The following is a 20,622-nucleotide window of genomic DNA, read 5'->3' as shown; positions in this document are numbered from 1 at the left end:
AAACAAACAAACAAACACTATCATGTTTTAACTTTGAGTAACAGTCATTGATACAAACTGAACTGGACAGAGATCCTTGGGTCAGAGGGGTCAAAGTACCTGCACAATTTAACCCATTTGTAGGACTCTCGAGCCTGGTTTTTCTCTCTACTCTCAACAGAGAGAAAAACCAGTGCTTTTTAATTAACCTTGTTTCTCCTCACCTCTTTAAAAATGAGACGGATTCCTCTTGTGTACACAAGACAATTCTCAAGCTAAAAGGAAGCAGGGAAAAGCCCTGAAGTTACCCATTCAAGGTAATACTGTATGTACAGTATATGTCTGAATGGAAAACATCAACGTGGTAGCTGGTTACTTCCTGTGACTGGCAGCAGTCCAGGCTTCAGACAGCTATCACTCTAGCAGATCCTCAGCTGCTTGTCTGGGTCACCCTGGTTTGTGCTGGCATCGGAGGAGAACTCCTTATCCACATAGCTTTTGCACATCCGAATCCTTGATCTCTGCTACAAGGTCAGTATTACCCTATGAGTATAGATAACAACTACGTGCTCTTCCTATTAACCCATTAGCAGCAACTGATGAAAGGAAAACCAAGTTGTGTTTAAACGGATGATCTTCCTCACAAACACCTACTTTGCATTTTACAGGTACAACTAAGTGGCACACAACCTTCTGGAGAACCCGAGGGCTTTGTTACAGTAAACTGGTCCAGGGTGATATCACAAGTATAAAAAATATTCCATTCTGTATCAAAACTAGGCACATGCCTTTATTTATAGTAACAGAAGTTAACAGAGTTGAGCAGTTTTGCCTTGGGCCCTATTTCTTGGCATCCTATATCAGACAAATGCATGGTCCCACATCTCTCCGCCCATAACTCCAGGGATCTAGTCTCGGGGTCATCTCTATGGAAAGGAAGGTGAAATCACACTTGGATCTATAGTGGTGAGTAACTAAAAGCACAACCTCTCATTCATATTGCTTTAAAACATATACAGGATATGTTTCAAAAAAAAAAGAGTAAAGAATATATTGATTTCATTGTGGTGTTCAACCAACAATATGGTATGATGCAAGGCTTTAACAAATGAGAATCATAGATACAAATTTTTCCGTAGAGTATGTTTTTGACAAATGTGTCTTTTTAATATGTAAATCCTACATTGTAGGTTGTTCCTTGTTTTTTTCTTTTGTTTTTGCCGTGGTAGAAAATGTTGAGTAACTGTCCATGAGCATGAGCCAAAGGTTCAGGTTCATTACTGAGATCCCCAGAATGCCGATATTTGCAATGCAAACAATTAGTATCCCACTGTGAAGGGCTCCAACACGTGTCTGCCTGCCTCCCTCTAGGTGGAGAGTCTCCATGAGAAGTCCTCCTGCTCCCATGGACCCTGCTTTGACACAGGGCAGCTGCACGAGGCCACCTTCTAACCTAGTCATTGATTGTGCCAGCTGTCTCACTGGTGACCAACACCGGCCCAGAAACAACAGCGTGAGTGCTAGACCCTCAGATCATTTTCATGTTGAACCTTCTGGGTCCAGCCACCTCCCCTTCCACAACAGCACCATTGTTTTTTCGGGGCACATACTCTAGGTCAATGCTGTTTTTATGCTTGCCTTTCCCTCGGCTCCACACAAACAGGAGGAGAAAACAAAATAAAACCACTCCCAGGAATGTGAAACAGCCCATGGCCGTAGACACCAGTATTGTTTTGAGGTCCAGGGAGAAAGTGTTGGCATTGGTGCCGTTAGACATGGTGTCATTGGAGTCTGTCATGTACATAGGGGTCCTGTTGGCATAAAGGAAGCGGTCTGAGGTGAAGCCTTTCACCGTTAAAGAGGCCGTGTAGGTGTCATTCCCTGCTGCGTTGCTGGCGATGCAAACGTACATCCCGCTGTCTTGATCCTGGGCAAAGCGGATTTCCAAGGTGCCGTCGCCCAACACGGTGGCTCTTCCGTTGGACTTGGCAGTGATAAAACGCCTCCGTGGCGTCACCCAGGAAATGACAGGCTGAGGGTCTCCGTCCGCGCTGCATTCGAGCTGGACCGTCTGCCCTTCGTCCACGAGCAAATGCTGCAGCTTCTTTTCACGGATTTTGGGTTTTTTGCAGGTAAAGTAAAAAGAAAGGGCAGTGCTGTGGAAATCCTTGAACGATCTCTCGCGGATGGTGTCGGGGCCGGCGCACATGGGCTGCTGGCCCCCGAACTGCAGCGTGGGGTGCCGCTGCAGGATCCACAGGAGACGGCAGTCGCAGGCCAGGGGGTTGTTGTTGATGCTCAGGACCTCCAAAGCCCTAGGGGAGGAGAAGACGTTCTCTTCCAAAGTCTCCAGTAGATTCTGAGACACATTGAGCACACGGAGGAAGCGGAGCCCTTGGAAGGAGTGAGGCTCAATGGTGCGGAGCTGCGCGCCCACTATGTGAAGCTCCTGAAGGCGGATCAGGTCCGAGAACATGCCGGCTTCGATGGCGCTGATGGGATTGTAGGAGAGGTTGAGGTGGGTCAGATACACCAGGTGTTTAAAGGCGAGGAAGGGGACTGTGGACAGGTTGGTGTTGGTGATGGAGAGGGACGTGAGGTTGAGACCGTAGAGGCTATTGGCAGGCATCATATCCAGTAATGGCCAATAGTCGATCTCTAGATGTTTCAGGTGGAACAGTCGTTTAAAGGCATACACAGGCATAGTGTTGATATTGAGATGCTTCAGATGCAGGCTAATGAGGCTGCGGAGGTGGGAAAGGGCTTCTGTGGGTACTGCCGTGAGGTTGCATTTCTCCAGGGTGAGCTGCTCCAAGCTAAGCAGTCCGCTGAAAGCCCTGTGTGATATATAAACCAAATCGTTGTCCCCCACCTCTAGAGACTTCAGGTTGTGCAGGTCCTGGAACATGTAGTCCAGTAAAATGACAATCTTATTCTCACTAATGTCCAGCTTGGTGAGGTTGGATAGCCCCGTGAAGACCCCTAAAGGGACCAGTTTCAGGCGGTTGCCTTTGAGGCGGAGGGAACGAAGGTTAAAGAGATTGTTAAAAGCTCCGGGCTCCACATTGGCGATGATGTTGTCACTCAAATCTATCTCCTCCAGCAGAGGATAGGATATGAACTCTTCAGGGTTGACACTCTTCAGCCTGTTCTTGCTGAGGTCCAAGATTTTGGTCTCAATGGGAATGCCCTCGGGGATGGCGATCAGCCGCCTTCTGTGGCAGCTTACGGATTTGTTCTGGGCAGAGCACTCACAGCGAGCAGGGCAGCCAATGGTGGATCCCATGAAGAGTAACACCACAGCCAGACCCAGGAATGGCTGCCAACATGATATGGCCGTGTGAAGCATGACTCCACCTCTTAGTCTACACCTTGGTCACGGGGCCTGCAGGAGAAGGCAGGAAGAGAAGTTGAGTTAGGATATGGATAGGTAGGGGTGCCTGGGTGGCTCGGTCATTAAGTGTCTGTCTGCCTTCGGCTCATGTCATAGTTCCGGGATGGTGGGATCAAGCCCTGCATCCTACTCCCTGCTTGGCAGGAAGCCTGCTTCTCCCTCTCCTACTCCCCTGCTTGTGTTCCCTCTCATGCTTTGTCTCTCTCTGTCAAATAAATAAGTGAAAAAAAAATTTTTTTTTTTAAAAAGGGACATCAGTAAGGCAGCAAGTGCCACAGAAATGACCATGGATTGGGAACCACACCGATTTGGGATTAAGCCCGAGAGCTGCCCTTATTAGCCACATGGGGTAGAGATTGTTGCACCTCCCTTTACGTTGTTTTCCTTGGCTGTAAAAGGAGGATGACAGTAATAGCATCCCAGAATTAGGATGATGTCGATATTTAACAATTATAAAGAGACTACTACACTGCCTGGCACAGAGCGTGAGGCACAACACCACACCTTTCACAAAAGGCTCTGTTTTGAAGTCACACTCAAGCAAAAGAGGTCAGTGGCTAAGAGGAAACGTTCAGTTTGAATCAGTGTCTACATCTCTAATGCTGGGATATCATCCTCTGCTCAAAATGAAGTTAAGAGAAGCTTCATTTGATATCAGGCTCTTAGGTTCAAAGTACAAAGTTACATTGAATACAAGAGGCTGAGGCTTCATTTCTGTCATGTATAAGCTTTCTACTAAAAACTGCCAGTTAGAAGGTATACATCCTTCAGAATTCTGTTAAGTCTTCATTTATGCCTTCATAAATTTTCTCATTAAATTTATGCCTTCATAAATTTTCTTTTTTGAGGTAAGTGAAAAAAATCCTCAAAATCCTTGTATGCTTTGTGTTTATTATAGGAAAGAGACAGAATGAAAGCACCATAATGGCTATGATGATGAAAATGCTTTAAGAGTTATAATTTTAAGAAAAAAATTTTTAAATAATAAATGAACTGTCCTTTCATATTCACATTCAAACCCAGTGAACATCTTAAACTGAATGTAAATAGGTATCAGATGATACTGGAGGGGAGTATGCTTTAACAGTAGATAGGCAGACCCTGAACTTACTGTTCAACTGAATAGTAAGACGGGTTATTCTTGAGCTTGGCTTCTCTACATGAGATCCTGAGGGGGACACTTGATCCACATACACCATATTTTACACAAGTCTCATTAGTGTAAAACAGTATTTTCAGATAAAAAGGTATCTGATCAACTTTGGTATTCACTCCTAAAAGAGCCATTGAAAGTACAATTCTCCATTCACAGTGTTTACATATATGTCTGTATGTCCATGTAAAGCTATATCTACATATAAATAAATATATCCATAAAAACATAACTAGGATCAAACCTAATGGTGAATCACTAGAGAAGTGCCCCTGAATGAACAAGGCAAAGATTCAGACAGTGCTCCAAAATCCATTATTTAGGAACATAGGAGTTGGTATTATTAGAAAGGACCTGGTAAAACTAGCATTGTTTGTAGATCAAACTATTGTTTAAAGTACCTGAAGAATGATTAGAATAGAAGAATAAATTAACATGGTACAAAACATTTAAAAAATATCTTCACAAATGATTAGTCACAGGATCTCAGAAAAAAATTAAATTCTTTAGAATAAATTTAATGAGAAATACACAGAATATGACACTCAGCCCTACTAAGAGAACAAAACTTAAGAGACGTAATAGATTCAGTATTATAAAGACATTGTTTTTCAGATCCAAATATATCTCTGATCTATGTATATATTGAGAAATTCAAAATTACTTTCTTTGAAAGAAGACAAATATGACAGTAACCAGAAATTAATTTAACAGTAGTAACGGCAACAGACCCTACATATCTTGTAGGGTTGTTTTAAAATAGTACGCTACATGAAAATACAGTCAATGAAACAAAGTAGAGAATTAACAAAGTATATTTGAAAAGTTAGTATAGGTGAAAGGTAGCATTTTAATTCAGTGAGAAAGATACAAATGATTAGCTAGATATTTAATGGGAAAAGATAGACAACTTCACTTGGTCCAATAAAGTAAATTCAAGATGAATTGAGAATGAGAATGCATGAATAGATATTGTATTAGAAGAAAATTCAGTAATTTTATAATAGAGTTGAAAAGCATTTTCTATGAATAAAGCCAGAAACCATGAAAGAAAATGATCTATTTGGCTGCATGCATTAAAAAAATAGCATAACCAGCAAATAAACAATATACACATTGAATACCCAAAGACCATGATCAGTCTGGTATTAAATAACTTTTATTAATCAACAAGGAAAAGAGGTAAATGTCAATAGAACATGAGGCAATGAATGTAACAAACACTAAGAACCGCTAATCAGTGTAGGAAGAGATGATCAACCTCACCAGTAAGCGAAGAAATGCAGGTTAAACAACAGGAACATATCATTTCAACCTAAATTTAATCCCTATTTTTACCCAGAATTAGCAAGAGTAGAAGGAACTGATGGAGGAAATATGAACAGGCACAGCTTTCAGGAGGCTCAGGGACAACAGTGAGGAGGTTACTGGATACATTAAACTTAAAGACATGCAAGTTCAGTAAGTGCTTCCCTTTGAACCATTTTTCCCCTAACTTTGAATTTTTAAAAGCCACTTTATTGAGGGATGACTGACACACAAAAAATTATATATTTAATGTACACAAGTTGAGGCACTGGGAGACAAGTAGACAGCTGTGCATCTATCACTACAGGCAGTGCCGTAAACGTACCGACTGCATCCGGAAGAGGGTGGGTCTGATGAGTCAGATTTTTATTCTGAAGATCTACTGTAAGGAAATAATTTGATTAATGTGCACAGATGTTTGGTACAGGTTCATCGGGGTTTGGTTGGCTCGTTTTGTTTTCTTATCTTCCTAAGGTGGAATCCGAGAACATTGATTTCAGACCTTCATTTCTAATATAAGCTATTAAAGTTATAAACCCATGAATGGCTTAATTGCATTTCAGAAGTTTTTATGCATATATATATATATATATATATATATACACACACACATATATAAAACTCAATTTTTTTTTTTTACTTTATGCTTCTTTTGACTGATGGATGGCTTAGGATAGAGCTAGCTTATTCCAAGTATGCAGTTAGATCTTCTCTAGAGTCTTACTGTATTTTTTAAACTTAATTCTGTTGTGGTCAGAGAATTGCTCTGTAGCATTTCAATCCTTTGAAACCTACTGAGATTGTTTTACGGATCTTTTATTAGTAGAAAGGGTCCATCTTTGTCTCTAGTAACACTCCTTGTCTTCAACTCATTTTGAATGATTACTGTAGCTACTCTAGCTTTCTTGAGCTTCGTGTTCTCTGGATGTATCTTTTTCCATCCCTAACTCTCAACATACTTGGGTCTCTGTAGTTAGTTTCTTTTATAACCAGCAGGTGTCTGGTTCTTGTTTTTCAATCAGTCCCATGATCTCTGCAGTCTCTGCCTTCTGTGAGATTGCTTTGTCCACTTATACCAAATATAGTTAACTAAAATGATTGCATTCCAGGGAGCCATTTTGCTATTTGTTGTCTATCTGTCACTATTTGAATTTTTTGTTTCTTTCTTGCCTTTTTCTATTTTAATCTTTAATCTATTTAATCTTTAATTTCAGTTCTTTAGCCTTTCTGCCCATGTTTATGTATGTTATTTTTATTTGTTGTTCTAAGGATTATAGTATACATCTTTAATTTATCATAGCCTACCTAGAAGTGTCATCAAATTGTTTCAGGTAAAATGCATAACAGCCTGGCAACAGTTTATTTCCATTTTCGCCCCCTAGCTCCCACAATCATCCTCCATGGAGAGAGAGAGAGCGAGTTCTAGACAAAGAAAGTGGGAAGTACAAAGGCATGGAAGCGATGGAAGTCCTCTGTGATTGGAGAATTAAAGTCACCCAAACTGGCTGGAGCAAATACAGGAGAGAAACAGAAGAGAGGCCAAAGAGGTAATTAGAGGAATGATTTACAAGAGGCTTGTAAACCGTGATAAGCTGTTTTCACTCTATCCCGAGGGCAACAGCAAGACATTAAAGTGTTTTATGCAAAAGAGTGATATGATCAGATTTATATTTGGGGAAGATTAATCTGACTGCAGCATGAAAAATAGATTTGCAAGAGGGAAAAAGTTGAAACTCCTAAAGCTGTTGCATTAATTCAAGCCAGAAGAGAAGTGGTCTCGATTAGGGTCATAGGAATAGGCTTGGGTAAATGGACAGATTGAAAATGTGTTCTGAAGTAGAACAGAGAAATGCTTTAGTTATGGATGGACTGAGAGGGATGTAGGAGAGGAAGGTGCCAAAATGATTTCTAGCCTTTTTGTCAACTGGATAAGACTTGGTGTCATTCCCCGAGAGAGCAGGCTTAAGGGAAGGTAGAGGATGAGGAATTCCTGGCTTCCTCCCATGTGCATGTCAGTGGGCCAGCACGTGTGTGTTCACTGGGCAACTTAATGATGTTTTTACTCCTTGAAAATAACATTTTTCAAATACTTTTAAAGTAGAGCAGGGAAAAATGTATTTTCTGTTGCATTTATAGGACTCTGTGTTCAAGGCAGAAGTTTGATTACACACTCTGTAGTCTTCAGTTTATTTTGAATTGATGGTAAAAAGTGAGTTTTTTTGTTTTGTTTTGTTTTATAAATTCTGCTAGAGAGTTAATCTTCTCTGGCAGAGTTTGGCCAATCTGCACCTCACCAGCTAGATATGGAGATAACTGACATCCTGTTTCTGATTTATTTCAGTAATGCTTTAGGGAACGTTTATTTTATTGCTTGGATCCCTGAATCTAGCTAAGTATGTCTAATATAGGGAATGACAGTAGCTAATTCAGTCATAGCTGCAATTTAACCAGAAAGGAGCTCAACTAAGATGGAGAGTATCTGGAATTTTTTCCTTAAATTTTTGTTTGTTTGTTTGTTTGTTTCAGAGTTAAGGACCATCATGAAGAAGGATGGATAAGTACTTAGCAAGCAGGCAGCGGACAGGCTCCCTTCAGATCTGGAATACCTTTCCTGCTCTACCATGGTGTTTCAATGAGGCAAAAGTAGGTACTTTGGGGCCCTATCTCATCATAGTTCTTTGATGCACTTTGGAAACTGTGGAGGAAGGTTGTGCTTTATTCTCATCACAAATATTTTCCAGTTTTAGTCTTGAAGGGCCAACTGCTGACTCCATTTAGCTTTCACTGTTAGCAGAAACCTTACAATCAAAGCTTTCTTGTCATGTCTGACTGTGACCAAGGTTTGATAAGATGAACTTTGTTTCATTAAGAATAAAGCAGGAACTAAAACCTGTGGGGAGCTGACTAGGGCCTTTCTATTAGTTCTGATCAAAGGGCCTCTCGGGTACAATGATTACACCTTTCTAAAAGTAGTATGTGAAGTTGGGTATTTTCATACTTATACTTTTTGTGCACTGTGTATTTATTTAAAAGCTTGTCCTATTAATGTAAGAAACACAAACAAAAACATCAGGAAGTAGACTTAAAGAAGAAAGAACAGAAATAATGAAAATTTGGACCCAGAAACACCTGGCTCCAAGTCTGTTTGCCATTTGTTGGCTGTGAAACATAGGTAGGCTGATGATGGCTACGATTCTTAACGTCTCTGTTAATTCATGAGACTAAAGCAAAATAAGGTGAGGGTTAAATAGAGTCCATGTGCAGGGGCACCTGGGTGGCTCAGTGGGTTAAAGCCTCTGCTTTCGGCTCATGTCATGGTTTCAGGGTCCTGGGATTGAGCCCCACATCGGACTCTCTGCTCATTAGGGAGCCTGCTTCCTCCTCTCTCTCTGCCTGCCTCTCTGCCTACTTGTGATCTCTGTTAAATAAATAAATAAAAGAGAGCCCATGTGCAGTGCCTACCACATAAAGATTAGTGGTCATTAGCAATTTTTTTTTTCAAGGTATAATGGTTTGGTTTGTTGAGAAGGCATGCTAAAGGAAGACCTGGATTTCCTAAGTACAGATTAGGTGAATATTGGAAAAAGAGGTCCTCAAACAGATGACACAGTGATAAGGAGAAATGGAAAAGCTTTAAGCAACCTTTATCTAAAAACAAAAAAACAAGCAGTAAAGGAAAGAGATGATCGTTGTCCTATGCTGTTTAAAAAGAACGTTTATAAAGGAGAGAAATAGCTACATTGATAGACATTAAGGTAATGATAAATTGTTTATTCTGGAAATTCTATGATTAATTTAGTTCTCTAACTGGCAACTGAGCAAGGGAGCAAAACAATAAATGGAGAGAACAGAAATCTCTTTAAACCTTCACACTAGCTAATGGCAGGATTTTTCTTTTTCTTTTTTTTTTTTTTCCACGAAAGCTATTTCCCAGTCGGGAGAGGTGGGTGATGAGGGAGGTAGGTAAGAAAAGGAAAAGATGTAATGAATAAAGGAGTCTGAAACTACACCTGAGGTGATAGCTATAAATTCAGAAATACTGGTCTGTGCTAAAATCAGGTCCTGAAGAGTTGTGAAAGTTGTTTAAAACATCTGAGAACTAAGAAATCAATTTCAGTGTAAGTCTTAAAATTCACCAGGGTTACCTAAGTTCTTTGAAGGACCCCAGGTGAACTTGAGATTGAACCCCAAGGTCCTTAACCTGGCAGGAAAATTGGATATGAACTTTCTACAGAATAAAATTTGTCCTTCTACATGATCTCCAATACCTTCTAAAGCATTGTATTTGTACCTTTTTCTCCCAACTCAGTTTTGGTAAGGTAGAAATGGAAACTTTGAATATTGAGGGCCAACTTGAACGCCAGATTTGGAGAGGACCCATGGTGTTTTCTGTTACAAGCTAACTATTTTTTATTTAAAAAAATTATTTTTAAAGATTTTATTTATTTGACAGAAAGAGAGAGAGAGAGAGAGAGAGATCACAAGTAGGCAGACAGGCAGGCAGAGAGAAAGGGGAAGCAGGCTCCCTGCTGAGCAGAATGCCCAACTTGGGGCTCCATCCCAGGACCCTGAGATTATGACATGAGCCGAAGGCAGAGGCTTAACCCATTGAGCCACCCAGGTGTCCCCAAGGTAACTATTTTTTTTTAAAGATTTTATTTATTTATTTGACAGAGATTTATTAGAGAGGTAGGCAGAGAGAGAGGAGGAAGCAGGCTCCCCACTGAGCAGAAAGCACAATGCAGGGCTTGATCCCAGGACCCCAGGATCATGACCCAAGCCGAAAGCAGAGGCTTTAACCAACTGAGCCACCCAGGTGCCCCAAGGTAACTATTTTTTAAACAAAAATCACAGACATAATGATTAATCACTCAGTGTCTCATGCAGGTAGGTGAACAGTTACCCACCATTGTAGATACCTCTCAAGTAATTGCACGCAGATTGCCAGTTCTGTCAATAGCTGAAGATAGCATTCTGATTGCCAGTTGCTTGGATAGAGACTGTTAAAATCTCACATCATCTATATAGGCTTCCAACCAAATGATAATTGCAAGTATCTATCTGTATGAAAATTAGCTATTAATATGATTTAATGCAGTGAAATTAATATAAAATGGTCATTCAACTAGTAAATTGAACAGGCAGGATCTAGATCTAGTTCGATAGCATCTTAATTTTTTTTTCCCTATTGTCCCTTTATAATTGACTCAAGAGGTAAAAAGATCAGGAAACTTCTTATTTAACTGGAGCTTTCATAGGTAAGTTAGTATGCATTTGGACTGGCAGATTTTAAAACTGGTTCCTTCTATGGAGCAAAATCTGGGGCTTTTGGGGGACTCACATGATCAAAGGACATCTCAGATGTAGTTCCCTTGATTTGGAGGAGTGAATCTCTCTTGTGGGCTAGTGGAGTGGTCTTGCCACCTTCCCTAGGAACCGTCACCTTCGGTTAGTTTTTGCAGGGGTCCCGTTACCTTCCCAGCTGGCATTCTTGAAGGGACCCAAGACAAGCCCTGTACTGGCGCACTCATGCATGTTGCCCTCATTTTGCATGGGGAAAACTCGCTTGCCCAGAAGAGCCCTGTCAGTGCAGAATAATCCAAATCCAACAGCCACCTCTATGCTGCCACAAAAGAGGCTGTCTAGCCTACCATTTATTCTCTGGATTTCCCAGGAAGAAGTTGGAAGTCAAATCATGCCCTTTACTACAGTGGAAGACTAGTAAGGGTTCCACACAGCCTGTTTGAAGTACTTTTGTCTCCATTGCAGGAGAAGCATCTTTCTTGCTCCTTGAGTCATTTGCGAAAGGTCATATAGCCCTAGTTACCTGATGCCCCCAGACCGAGAACTCACCGCTCGGCCTGTGTCAGTGGCTCATGTGCGTGTATCTGTGAGTGAGGCGTGAGCACAGCGCCGGCCGTTGGATTTCAACAGTAGCTCCTGCTGGCTTCCCACCGTGCGGCCCAGGAGCCGGGGCCACGGCCAGAGACGCGTTTCATCATCCACGTGGCTCGTTGCCTCTGCATCTCGCCCTGTCCTGTCATCTGTCCCTGCCAGGGCACTGCCGTCACTCGGCTCTCGTGTGCCCTGCATCCCACCTGAAGTGGGCTGGGTGGGCAGGCGCTCTTCCGTTCTCTTCCACAATCTACTGTTTAAGAGTGTACACGTTGCGCTGTTTGTGTCTGACCCCCTGACTTGTAGCCAGCTTGTGTAAGATCCCTTGCAGAATGAGAAAGTTCAAAAACAAAACACCACCCAGTACTCACACCATCAAGTCAGTTAGAGAGTGTACGACTGTATTAACATGGAGGCCTGCCTGGCTACTTTTTTAACATATTGTTAAGTAATATTAAAATCATGTCTTTCTTTTTGAAAGATGGAATACATTAGTACAGCAGAAAAAAAAAATGGAGCCCCTATTTCTATGCAGAATTTTTTATTTTAATGGGCAGACATCTTATCCCTTATCCCGTGCTGCTTCCATCCTTTCTCATATAGTACCACTAAATAAAACTCATCTCCGACAACAACTATTTAAGTAACAAAAAAGTAACGCTTCCTTTTAAAATTTCCCCATCTTTCCCCCTGGGCTATGCTTTGGTGTCTCTTTTCATGGCTCTGAATCTGCTTTCTACTGGACTGTATCTATTTCAAAACATGAGTTCATTTGGTATTCAAGTGACTAGTAAACAATTAGCAGAGCTTGTCCTAAGTCATTAATTAATAGTTTCTGTTTAATCTTTTCTCAAATTGGAGAGCCCTCTATTCTTGTGATTATTTTCATCTCTTTGAAATGCAAATTATTTGCTCTTCTCCCACAGTTCTGAGTCTTTGGCCTACATAGAAATACTTGGACATACAGAATAGGCACATTCTACTTAAACCTTTTAAAGAGAAAAACGCTTTTTGTCTGCCTTTGAGATCTCTCTTTGAAATTAATATTATTAAAAGGTAGTTGGCTTGAGGTGCTGAGGGCCTCACAAATGTGATAGGTGATCTTCAGATCTGCAAGGCAGTCTAAGGGGCTGGCTAAGAAGACAGGTGTACAAAATAAAAATAAGTTTAAGTCTTAACTCTATCTTTAAAATGGGAATTACAGGAACTATCCCACAGAGTCCTTGTGAGAACAGAATGCCATGGTGCATATAAAGTCAGAGTTTTATTAGTGGCTATTATTAGTGTTATTATTTGGAGAAATGGCAGATCATATCTTTAGACATACAAAATTTCTTGGTTGACGGGAGCACTAACCACCTTTCCTGATGGACACAGCCACCTCCATGGCAGCCTATCTGAGGGCACTGGAGCAGACTATTAAGATGAATATTAAGGGCTGGTCAGTATCTCGGAGTCCAAATGAGAAAACTCAGGTAATCATGATCTCGGGCAGACATTCCTGCTAATACGTCACTTAAAAATCTGTTTGAAGGTAGAGTTAGAAAGAGCTATGAAATGTGTGCCTCCCTTGGAAGTTAAAAGAAGAGAAGGTTGCCTGCCTTTCTGCCGTGATTGCTCAGTCCTCATGATCCACTCAGGCCGATCTCAGTGAAATGCCTGAGCACGGAGGACCACTAATTCTCTCTCATAAGATTAATAAATTTTCCTTGGGAAAATAAAATCGAATGGAGGAGCATTCTGTTAGGTAGTTCAGATTCTTGAATACTATCTGTTGTTCTATGAAAACCTGGACTCTTTTGAAGTGTGGGTATTCACGAATGAAGGGGAGTCTGACTGGAGATTACCTGGTTTTAATTAGTTGGTGCTGAAGGCACCTAGACATTTTCTTTCTTATTTAAAGCTGTTCAGACAAGATAGCTGTCTTAAATCCCATCTGGAACATTCTGGAAATGAGCACATATAAATTTCTGCTGGCTTTTGTAACAGATAAATCCTGCACTCTCAGGGGCTTAAACCAGTAGTTTATTAGTTCTGCTCCACTAAAACACTGAGGGACTTGTGCCTGTATATATTATGTCTCCCCACTCTTCTAGATCGTGGAAGTCCTTTCTATTCCATACAGAGAAAGGAAGAGGACTCCGGGTAAGAGAGCCTGACCTGACACTAGCACTCATAATTTCTGCTCACATTGCATTAGCCAGAACTCAGTCATGTGGGTACATGTAACCACATGGGGGGGCTGAACAAATACAAACTGATATTAAGTATCAATCTAGTATATAAAGATATATTGAAGTTTCTAGCATCTATCTAAAATATCATTGATGCAATTTTGCATTCGGCTGCTTTTTTTTTTTTAACTTATCAAAGAAACAAACATAATCATGTCTTGCCACATTAAGATTCAGCTGGGCATTTATTGATGTACCCATCTGTGTCAGAATTGCATCTAAAATTCCCATTTACTTATTCTTAATTCATACTAAATCTTTATTAGGTTCCTAAGTGACAGGAATTGTATCATTTTTCTAACTACTTTCTAGATTAGAAAATGAAGACAAAATGCAGTATTTAAAAACAAAACAAAACAAAGCTATACTGTAAACAAAGCAAGAACATGTAATTTTTATATCCCAAGATATTCATAACAGATTTTAGCTTCCAAGTAGGTATTTGGAGGCTTTCCCTTATTTTAGCAACTAAGGACTGCTAAGTAATTGCTTACAATCCCTCCACTAAAGAGTGAGAAACTATCAAAGAAAAAAGTGTACTTGATTCAGTTCAACAAACACATATTAGGTAGCTTCTATGCACAAGGCAGAGCTGGGGAAACAGGGAGGAGTAAATGCAATTCTTGTTTTCAGACAGCTCGTAGTGTAGTAGGGAAGTTCTGGCCAGTAAACAAATTGATATTAACATCCTTCACCCAAACTGGAATCAAATTATAACTTTAAACATCACAGATATGTTTTATTACTTAAAAATAAATTGAAACTGAGGGTTGCCGGGGAGAGGGGAGTAGGAATAGGCTGGTTGGGTTATGGACACTGGGGAAGGTATGTGCTTTGGTGAGTGCTGTGAAGTGTGTAAGCCTGGCAATTCACAGACCTGTACCCCTGGGGCTAAGAATACAACATATGTGAATAAAAAATTTTTTAAAAATAAATTGAAATATCACATAAAACCACATCATGAAGAAATAATTTGCTTATCTGTGATTCGTCATCTTAAATTGAGTATTAATTCAAGCATTAAAACTATTGTTACAGTAAGGAGGTATTTAACTTGAAAGATTTTTACATAGAAAATGTAAGCTGAAAAAGTGAGATATGAATTTGTATCTGTACCATGAATATAAGGAAGGGGAAAATACCTGTATACATTGAAAGAATGTAAAGAAATACACCAAAATGTTAAGTACCAGAATATCTACTCTTTGTAGCACAACCTATCAATTCTGTTTTCTTGTTCAACAAATGTTTTCAATGTGCATTATATTACACTAATTTTGAAAAAACAAGAACATAAAAGCATGATGCAAACCCTTTTGAAATTCAGTCACAGTAAACCTCTGCACTGGTGGATAACCAGTCTGCAGACATGACCTGCCATGGCCTTCACCAGTTATTTAAATGGTCACCTTCTTAAAAGAGGGCAGAATGCCAGTCTCCTTTTTCATTCCTGTTTGTTTCATGTGTTCTGTGTGTGCTTGTCCTGTGTGTGCTAGTGGAATCTGTGCTCTTGGAGTTGCACCTGTGTGCCTTCTTGGAATAGCAGTTTCTGACCACGGTATCCCCAGACTGAATAAGTTAGAAAGAAAGGACTCAAAGTCATGGATGCTGGAAAGGGAACTACATCCGAGCCTCAGCTAGATCTGCACAGTAGCTCTTTCCCTGTATAAACGTGCTTTTGATTGCCTGGGAGTCTCCCGAAGGAAGAAGCGTGGAGGACACTGCTCTTTTGCTCAGCGCGGTAGCGTGGGCAGTGGAGGCAGTCAGCCTCTGCTCAGAGGGGAGAGCAGCAGCACCATGTTTGCCAGTGTCACTCCTGTGACCACTGTCATCACTTTTGTGGAGTCTGTGTGTCCCTTGTCCTACCATTTACGTATAATTTTAAATGGAGAATCAGAATGGAAATTAATAAATGGAAAGGAATTAAAAGTATCTATAATGGAAGCAAAATATTGTTCTAAAATTTCTTTCCTTCCAACGCTCGGCACTAGAGACTTGCTCTCCATGTGGGCAGGGAATGTGGAGTCAGAGCTGTTCAGACTGAGTCCCCTCACTGTAGTCCGAGCACAGACAGTGAAGTTAAATGGGGATAACTTTATGCCTATTAATTCAGGGTTAACAACCGTTTTGTGCCACCTAAAACCAGAGATCCACTTTGGAATGCATCCCACACTTTGGGAAATATACGAAAGCCTTAAATGGAACGAGCTTCCCACTTCTAATATTTCATTTGTCAGGATTCTGAAAAGAGCAGTAGGAGAGTCAAATATCTAACAATTGCTGGACTAGACACTCACACTCCGCCCTCTGTCTGCACACTCAGCTTCCCACGCTCCTGTCATTCTCCCAACCTCTCCTTCCATCTTACTGCCTGGCCTCCCTTGCTACAGATAGAGTCTTAGTGAATATTCTTATTTCTAGTGAGGGAACAGCATCTTAATTGATTTCTTGGTTTACTTCTCTCAGTTGAAAATATATACAAAGGGATGAGGAACTTACATATACAGGAATATGTCTGTGCGTTTGAATTGATGCCCGTGTGCCTCTTGGGAAATTATATACACGCACTTGCTCTGTGTGTGTCTGTACACACACTATCCATGTTATAAGCTGTATAGAGTATAGTGTATGTGTGTATATACATATAGATACCGTGTGTAGTCACACATATTAGGACAGCTTGTATGTATTTGCCAGTGTATTTGTATTTTGGTAAACATTTCTAGAATCATAGGGAATCACATTATCTTAAGTATTATATTTACCCTCGTGCAATATGCATGCTAATTATCCTCATCTGGATAAATTGTCTTGAAGGAAAACTAATAAATGGCTTAGCGAACTGAAATTTTCATGACAGAAAGTCAAAAACAAAGTATGAAAGAGCTCAGCATATAGAAGAGCTTGCATAAGGTAATGGAGTCTAGCAATTGTTATTTTTGCTTTATGAAAAACCGTGTCATTTGAAGTTTTAGCTCAGCCACTTCAAGGGTATAATTTATATGTGAAATCTTGAGTAATTATATGAAATCTTAAGAAAATTGATTTAAACTGGGCCTATTATTACCTAATAATGTATGGCCAGATTTTTTAAAAAGGCAGCATTAACTAATTTCTGGTACAAATTATTTACAGGCCTTGTGATTGTACAATTCTATATTTCAAAATAATGATAATAAAAATTTATGACATGCTTACTTTAATATGCGTTGTATTATTCAGTCCTCAAAACACCCTCCCCTGCATAGCACCTGTTATTGTTACCATTTTATATAGATGGGGAAACTGAGTCTCTAAGTGAATTTACTTGTACAAGGTTATACAACGAAGAAGCAGTAGAAGTAGATTTAAACTAAGGTCTTTCCTTAGATCTAAAGCCTGAGTTACTCTGTTAAAAACAACTCCAAGTGAAGGCGGTATTATCTCTGTGTCCTTACAAGAATATCCAATTGAGACTGAGGGAAGTCTGAGAAACTAGATCAAGGCCAATCACGTTGCGAGTGGTAAGGCTAGGATTCAAGCCCACGTCTGTCACTGACTCCCTAGCCTAGCTGAACTTCCTCTACCCATCTCTGCACATAGAATCTACCATAGCAGAGGAACAAAGAACTGCTGTCTCTCAACATATCTAGTACATTAAATAAGTAACATTCATTATGTAATGTATTGGTTTTAGCTTTACTAACCTCTCATAATGTTGGATTAATATTGCATGTTCTCAGCATGGCGAAACTCAAAGTGGGAAGTAAATCTGTGTCTGCTCTGGTGATCTAGGTTTCTTCAGGGAGAATGACCACAGAATATACCACCCAAACTGGGACACTTCTGTGAAGGGTTGGGGCACCATTCAGAATAATGCTGGATAACATGTGAGAAACAGACTGTACCAGACAAAGGAGGATATATGGCCACTGTCCTGGGAGTGTGTCCATTTCCCTCCTTATGGTCTTAGACTGCTATAGTCCATGGGTTCCAGGGTTCCTCTGTAACACTTTTTCTACTGGATGCTGACCTCAAAACTAACTGAGTACTTTCAGTGTAAATCTGAAAACAAAAACAAAAACAAAAACTTCTTTGATCGTAATTGATTAATATAGTTTTAGGAAAAAAATTGTCTAAGATCAAGCAAGAGATCTGGAGTTAGAATCCAGCAAATTCTCCTGTCTTTTGAGAGCTATGATATCTTTACAGTCAGAAGACTGTAAAAGTAAGGAGTTTGTATTTTAACCCCAACAGAACATCACTGATTTTTGTGTTTTGTTTTGCTGTGAGAAAAGTGATGCTTATGAATTGTTAACTCTTGAGGAAATACACTGCCTCTGACTCTCAATTGTTGTTCTGAAGTCCAACATGCAAACTTTTGTATAGTGGGCTGGGCTATTTTCATATCAACCATGTTATAATTAGGGGCTGAGTTCATGCTCAAAGATTTGGAATTCACAACCAATTATCAAGAAATCATGGACATAATGGTCTGCCACTGAAACAAAGACACATCATGGCAACAGCACTGAACAGCTCTAAGGCTTGATTTTGCAACTGCTGATTCACTCTGTTAATCCTGGCATTTAAGCTCAGGGAGCCTGTTTCCTACGGTCAAGGATAATACATGTTTTTCAACAGTTTGTTGAGATTTTTAAATGAGTTGAAGTATGCAACATATTCGGCATGGAGGGAACCGTTAGCCAGTCTTGGCTCTCCCTTTCTTTTTACTTTGAATAGCAAAGCCACCCCCTAAGTTTTATAATGACACTGTATAATTGCATTTTTCACATCAATCACATAAAATGTCACTTTTTCTCTTCCCTTCCTCCATTTTCCTTTTCTTCATTCTCTTCCTTCTCTCCTACTGCCTCCTCCTCCTTCCTCTCTTATTTAAAGATTTAAGGTAGCTAACATGTTATAAAATGTTCATACTGTACATGAAAAATTTGACAGAAATTTGACCTTCTAAAAATTAATCATTATCCAATTTAATTAATTAGCCATTTAATTAAGCATGAGTCATGTTTTTAATGCCTTTGTGCAAATGGGCAACAACAATTTTTTCCTCTGGAGAATGAAATTTTCTGTAGCAAATACACACATGAATAGTGACTTTAGATAAAATGCTCTTCAAAATTAGTTTGATTCCTTAAAAGTAAATAAATATTAGGACGTGTAAATAAATATTAGGATGTGTAAATAATTAAGTCCCTTACTATCCTTAGATGGAAACTTCTGGGTTAGTGTTCATGTTTGCTTTTTGTTTTTTGTTTTTTTTGACTCTTGCCCTCTGGCCTTCAGTAATAGGTTTTGGAATAGAACCAAAATCACAAAGGATTTGTAAAAAGGGAATGAAGGTATGTAGGTAAAAGAAAGAGGGAGTAGTCAAAGAATCAAATTCCTTTGTCTTAGTTTAGGAGATGATGAGGGCATTTAAGGATTTATAGTATGAATTTGATTTTTCAGTACTTTTTAGCATCAGCAGCTGGGTTCCAGTAATTGAACACTGATTACTGTGTAAAGAAGTGAAAAATAGATGTTAATTAGATAAAATTGCCTGAAGAGAACAGCTACATTTGAGAAACCTGGGACATGAGACTTTCTGCAAGTCTGTTTAACAAGGGAACAATCCCTTTCCTCATCTCAAATCTCCCTCTCTCTCTCCATTCAAAAATCCTCCTGAACATCTTCCAACAACTCCTGTCATGAACAAGTCATTGCTCCAGAGTCCATGGCTTGGGGTAACACTCACCCAGACCTTGTGATTCCAACTGGATTCACCCTTACCCCCCAACATCCTTTCACCAGTGAGGCCAATTTAAAGGCTCCAGTGTCTTTTTTCATGCAAATGGAAACTGTGATATTCCCAGGGAGTGAGTTGGCTTTGTACTTTTTGGTCCTGAGAGGTGGAAGGTCCCAAGCTGCCAACATGGGGATTCAGAAGTGATGCTGCCCAGAACTGTAGTCCTCAATGATGGGCCCTGCCCCCCACATAGGTTCCTCTCCATTCCAAGTGGGAGAGCTTTTATTTCTCTGCACTTTTCAGATAGGGGTTTCACAAGTCTGTAGAGAAAGCTTTTCAGGGTTGTGTGGGGGGGGATGTCAGTATAGTTTTGTAGAATGATAGCAATGTGCGAAAACATAGAGCATAATCAACTTCCTATTGTATCACCAAAGGTCTCTCAGTTCTATTGGGACAACATGAGAGCCCTTGAAAAACCTTGAACACCATCTACACCATGCTAGTCACCATAACTGTGTTCATTCCCACAGGGTATTGCATGCCTCTATTGAGGGGTTTTCCTGGCACCAAAAGTTGAATTCTTGACCATCAATAGTTGGGGTTAGCAAACTGGGAGTAGGTTACCAACATAAGGGGTTAATATCCAAAATATATAAAGAACTTACACAACTCAGTACCCCCAAAACAAATAATCCAATTAATAAATGGGCAGAAGACATAAATAGGCATTTCTCCAAAGACAACATATTGTTGGCCAACAAATGCATGGAAAGATGGTCAACTTCCCTCATCATCAGGGAAATGCAAATCAAAACTACAATGAGGGGGGAGGAGTCAAGATGGCGGAGAAGTAGCAAGCTGAGACTGCTTCAGCTAGCCGGAGATCAGCTAGATAGCTTATCTAAAGATTGCAAACACCTGAAAATCCATC

General features: G+C 40.0%; 1 protein-coding gene across 1 annotated transcript in view; it reads right to left on the bottom strand.

The window, feature by feature from the left end:
- Nucleotides 1-750: 750 nt before the first annotated feature.
- Nucleotides 751-20,622, bottom strand: part of LINGO2 (leucine rich repeat and Ig domain containing 2) — a 512,233-nt gene continuing 492,361 nt past the window's right edge. Inside the window, exon 4 of the mRNA XM_059412274.1 lies at nucleotides 751-3,364. Within this exon, the coding sequence (XP_059268257.1) occupies nucleotides 1,508-3,328 (1,821 nt within the window). The 5' untranslated portion in view covers nucleotides 3,329-3,364 and the 3' untranslated portion in view covers nucleotides 751-1,507. The remainder of the gene's footprint in view (nucleotides 3,365-20,622) is intronic.

Source organism: Mustela nigripes, chromosome 9 (genome assembly GCF_022355385.1).
Source record: "Mustela nigripes isolate SB6536 chromosome 9, MUSNIG.SB6536, whole genome shotgun sequence".
Taxonomy (NCBI): Eukaryota; Metazoa; Chordata; class Mammalia; order Carnivora; family Mustelidae; genus Mustela; species Mustela nigripes.
Note: the sequence above shows the minus strand (reverse complement) of the source record. Positions and strands in the feature narration are given on the sequence as shown.